This window comes from Chaetodon auriga, chromosome 1 (assembly GCF_051107435.1).
Source record: "Chaetodon auriga isolate fChaAug3 chromosome 1, fChaAug3.hap1, whole genome shotgun sequence".
Classification (NCBI taxonomy): Eukaryota; Metazoa; Chordata; class Actinopteri; order Chaetodontiformes; family Chaetodontidae; genus Chaetodon; species Chaetodon auriga.
This window is the reverse complement of record NC_135074.1, coordinates 23630627-23636132: the sequence shown is the minus strand read 5'-3', so window position 1 is coordinate 23636132 and position 5506 is coordinate 23630627. Positions and strand designations below refer to the sequence as shown.

The 5506-nt window shown below is 41.6% G+C and overlaps 1 protein-coding gene across 1 annotated transcript; it reads left to right on the top strand.

The window, feature by feature from the left end:
• Positions 1-1247: 1247 nt before the first annotated feature.
• On the top strand, positions 1248-4520 carry pcdh20 (protocadherin 20). The gene is made up of 2 exons (XM_076730566.1): positions 1248-1384; positions 1790-4520. The coding sequence occupies exons 1-2, from the start codon at positions 1337-1339 to the stop codon at positions 4409-4411; spliced, it is 2670 nt and encodes an 889-aa protein (XP_076586681.1). The 5' UTR covers positions 1248-1336; the 3' UTR covers positions 4412-4520.
• Positions 4521-5506: the final 986 nt, after the last annotated feature.

Genomic DNA, 5506 nt, shown 5'->3' with positions numbered 1-5506 from the left:
TGATCTGCTGCTTTCCCACGCTCCAAAGCCTCCCAGCCCACTGTGCCTACTGTCTGTATTTACAGAAATATTTCTGAGCTCAAAGCATGGACCAAAAAAAAACTCTGGATGCTGGATACACAGTGGATTTATAGATGATCCATATTAATATATTGTCTCTCAGTGTCACTCAAATATACTGTTTATTGAGCAAAGTACCTCATAAAACTCTTAGGGATTTGGTCTATCTCTATAATCTCAACAAGCAACAAAGGAAATGCATGAACTTTAGGCCCCAGTATTGTCCATCCACCAGACCTTTATAATGAGGAATGACAGCAAAGCCCTAACACACTATGAGACAAAACGAGTGTGTGTGACTGTCTCAATCTGCCCTTTTCCAGAGAACTTCAATCACTCAATTTCTCTGAGCAGTATGCTTTCAATCCCAGCAAACAGCTGGCTCGGCATTTAGAACACACGAGGATTAGGGGGTTGATTTAGTTAAAGGCTCAATCCAGAATCAGACCATAGCACCACTTATGATGCCAAGATCACCTCTCTGCTGGCTTTGTTTATGATATTTTCATGCTTTTTATATTGATTTTTTGCATATAAAGCATATATGTAGAGGCTAAATGTGAAATTAATCTCACAGTTTGGTTATGGTTGCAAAGACTCTGAACTGAGCAACAACCTCATTTTGAAGTCACACACTATCTGTCTATATATATATATATATATATATATATATATACACACACACACACATATATATTTGTATATCTACTTATCAATGAATAGTCAAAGTTCAGGGGTTGTAAGAAACATTATGCATCATCATTATATCATTTCACAGTCGCTTTATTTCATTCTGTACAATTTTTTTTTTTGTAGTGTTTTTTTAACTAATGCTGGATTAAAGTAATCTCTCTACTGTGGATATTTTACATCTTGCTTAGTCTGCCGTGTCATCATAAGCTCTGTTGGTAATCATATGCTTTCACTCTACCACAGGAATACAAGGAATGCAGCTGGTTGTGATGACATGGGCGTGTGTGTGTGTGTCTGTGTGTGTGGAAAGTACAGGTGTGTGTTGATGTGCTTTGATAGCATGCATGAAAAAGGACTCAAGTAGACTTCCCAGTGCCCATCAGCTCTCATTGGTTAGCATGGTGAGCTGATTTGCATATGGTGGGAGTGTCCTGAGCCAGCACTGGGATGAATGACTTGTTCAAGTCAGAAAGCAATAAGGCACTCAGCAGAGATCTGCGCTGCTCAGCGCTCAAAATGTCGAGGTTACTTAAGCTGTCACTTTTCCTGCTGTAAGTGGAAAGTGCTGGACGAGGACATAAACATGTTCAACAGCAGACACACCAGCCTTAGCAAAACAGGAGGAATATGGGTAAGTTTGATCAGAATTCATTTTACAGACAGAATTCACTTTAACAAAACTACAAGTACCTTTTATGATACTGTGAATACTATTTTATATTATTCAGGCAGACACATGACTAGGCCCCTCTTCCCCTACACTAAACTGTTTTATTCTCATGTTCTTTTTTATGACTGTGCAAATTAACTTTAAACTATTGACAAATCTAATTTCTGGGATTGACTGACTAAAATTATCATCGTAAAGGGATTTAAGTTTAAATCATTGATTCAAGAACCAGCAACAACTAATATAACTAAATATTAATGCCCACACTGAATAGCAATATGTTAGGAATACCTCATTTTGCAAATTTCATTCTATAATGCAACTCTTTGATCTAACTTTATTATCTTTAACTATCTTGTATTACAGGGATTGTGCATCATCTTGCTTTACACCAGCCCTCTTTCCTGTTTTGCAAATTTCAGCCAAGCAAAAGAGCTCATCTATAAGATAAAGGAGGGATTACCCAGGGGGACCTTCATAGGGGCCATCGGAGTAGACTTAAATTTGGATTTCACTGTTGAGCCCCCCTTTTTATTCAGTCTCACTCAAAAGAAGGTCAGTGAGCAGTATGTGAACCTGAATAATACGACCGGGGAGCTTTACACATCTGCTGCAGAGATTGACAGGGAGACTCTCTGTCTTGATAACTCGGAGGGTCAGGGATGTGTCCTCTCACTGGATGTGTTTGTTTTGCCTCAGCAGTACTTTCAGCTCGTCAAAGTAAAGATCTTTATTGAGGATGTGAATGACAACAGGCCAAAGTTCCCTGTGGATGAGATCTGTATGTCAATCCCAGAGAACACACCCATCAATGTGCGTTATGCGGTGGAGCAATCTGCAGTTGACCCGGACCTGGGTCTTTACGGAGTGCAGACTTACTGGCTTGTTAATGACTTCGGCATGTTCACGCTGGATGTTGAGGAGAATGAAGGGGGTGAGCTGACACCCTTCCTCATTGTGACAGAGGCTTTGGACAGAGAGACCCAGGCTGAATACATTACCGATATCATTGCAGAGGATGGTGGGACCCCTCCCCTACTCGGCGCGGCTACTTTAAAAATTGTCATCACAGATGTCAACGATAACTGCCCCAAATTCAGAGAGTCACAAATTAATGTCACTCTGCATGGGAATACCACCAAAGGGGCACATTTGGCACGTCTGCATGCTTTTGACCCTGACCTTGGTGCTAATGCTCAGATCAGCTATGCTTACAGTGAACGTGTGCCAAGGGACACCAGGAGCTTGTTCCATTTGGACAGAATCACAGGGGTGATCAAGCTAGAGGGGAAAATAGACATTGGCACAGCCACCTTTTACAAACTCACTATTCTGGCAAATGGACCTGGTTGTATCCCTGCTGTTGCCACCGTTACTGTCAATATCATCAAAGTTGTTACAGGACCCCCTGCTGTCATACCCCGGTACATTGCACCAGAAAAGGATGGGGTGGTGACAGTAAAGGAGTCTGAGCCAGCATTTTCTCCAATAGCTTTTTTCACAGTCAAAAATATTGATATGAACCAAAGGGTGGACTGCCATTTGGAAGGGACTGGTCCCTTCAGGCTTGGCCCCTATCAGCTGTTCAAAAACGAATACCTGCTGGAGACTACAGAGCCCTTGGACTATGAGAAGACACAGGAGTATGAGCTAATTGTGGTTGCTAAGAATACTCGAGAGCTTGTCATCAAGACCTTCCTCAAGGTGCAGGTATTGGATGAGAATGATAACGCACCTGTGTTTCAGCAGCCTTTGGTGAAAGTATCTGTGGAGGAGAACAATTCACCAAATACCTTTCTGACCCAGCTCCAAGCCACAGACCAGGACAGCGACAGCAGAGGGGAAGTCATTTACCTCCTTGGAGGTGACGCCCCTGGGTTTTTTGCAGTGGATCGCATGACAGGCGTCCTGACAGTGACCACCTCGCTAGACCGTGAGGAGAAAGAGACATATCGGTTCATCGTGAGAGCGGTGGACCAGGGGACACCCAGGAGGGAGTCGATTGCAACTGTGGTGGTGACTGTGCAAGACCGCAATGACAATAGTCCACGCTTCATCAATAAGGACTTCACGTTCTTTGTGCCTGAGAACTTCCCAGGGTACGGTGAGATCGGGGTCCTCTCCGTGACAGATGCTGATGCTGGGGAAAATGGTTGGGTGGCCCTTTCCATCCTCAACGGCAGTGACATCTTCATGATAGACACAGGCCGAGGGGCGCTGAGGGCCAAGACATCACTGGACCGTGAGCAACAAGGGACATATCAGCTGTGGATTGAGGCCATTGATGGTGGGGAGCCTGCGCTTTCCTGTATTGCCATGGTGACCGTGCTGTTGTTGGATGTAAATGACAACCCACCTATTGTTCTCTTCCCTCAGTCCAATCAGTCTTACATGTTAGTCCTACCCAACACACTGCCAGGAACATCTATTACAGAGGTCTACGCTGTGGATAAAGATACAGGCATGAATGCTGTGATCGCCTATAGTATCATTAAGAGGAAAGGTGGTGAGCCCGGGTCATTTGCCATTGACCCAGAAACAGGAAATATCACATTAAAGAGGGAGCTCAGCAACCGGGGCCTCTACAGCCTTCTGGTGAAGGTCAGTGATCACGGCCAGCCTGAACCGCTTTACTCAACAGTTATGGTCAACTTCTTCGTCAATGAAACAGTGAGCAATGAGAGCTACATTCAGAGTCTGCTGACCAGAGAGGCTGACATTGAGGTAGAGGAGAGGCCCTGGTACATTGGCCAGATGAGAGAGGGGCCTGAGAGGTATGAGTTGTTCCCCTGTCAGCCTGTCCTCATTGCTCTTTCAGTTACTAGTCTGGGGTTGTTCTTCTTGGTTGTTACACTGACATCTTACATATGCTGTAAGAGATTCAAAAAGCACAGAAAGAAAAGATCCGAGGTGGAGATACCTTTAAAAATGAAGAATGACTCAATGCAGGTTGTGAACAGAAAGCTCAGGCAGATTTCAAACATCTGATATTCAGTTGTCCACACATCCAAAACCACCACTGTTTACATGAATGTTTACAAATCTCACTGTGAGAAACATAGTTCTTAGATGAAGTTGCTCTTTTTACTTTTGTCAGATGATTATTATTACTGCAATCAATTGATTTGACTTTTATATGCTATGTGTTTCTATCATTAAAAAAAGCACACAGAACCATTCTCTATTCTACTTCTTATAATATCTATGAACCATGACACTTATCCAGATGTCAAGTGTCAGAAAACCAAAGTAAGGCATAAAAAATATTGGCATCAACGTAATGAGAACTTCATTGCAAAGTCATAAGAGCAACTCATTAAAGATTACTCCATCTAAGATCCTATGTAAATATTGTACAAAATGTTTTACAACTTTATAAATAACTTTATATAAACTTTTGCATTGCGTGAAATGGACAAAAGACAGTTCAAGGCACAACAGATGTTTCTTCATTATTATATTTTCAGAAAATATACATCTCTTTACACTACCCTGCGCAAATACTTGCAACATTATGGAAAAGTGATTAGAAATCTATTTCTTTACTAAATAAATGTTTAGCTGTATTCATAAAGTAGTTCAAAAATCATTGATACAGAAACAGCTAATCAAAATGTATTACTTTATCTAAGGCATTGTTATCCTTTTATATCTGGAGAGCTCACTGTGTCAATACACATCAAATTATTTTGTTCTGTAGTAGTTATATTTATGCTAACACACTATGCACAAACGCCCTGTCAAAGCATTCTGTATGATGAGCGTGACAATCCATTCCTGAAATGGAAAACAGATTAACAAAAGAGATTCTTGACTCAGTGCCCACTTACTAGTTTCTCCAGTGCTTTCTCTTGTGTCTCAAATTCTTCTTTAGCTCAGTTGTCATGAAGTGATTTGCATTCCATGATATATATTGATATGTGACAGCTATACCATTAGATAAGGTCGAAAGCTGCGGTTAAAGCCAGTAAGTGGACCTTGAGTAGAAGATTTTTCTTTTTAAAATCTTGTATGTCTTGAAGTCTTGAAGGTTAGTACCCAGATGTCCTACTTACTGTGAAAGCTCACAGTAGTTACAGATCA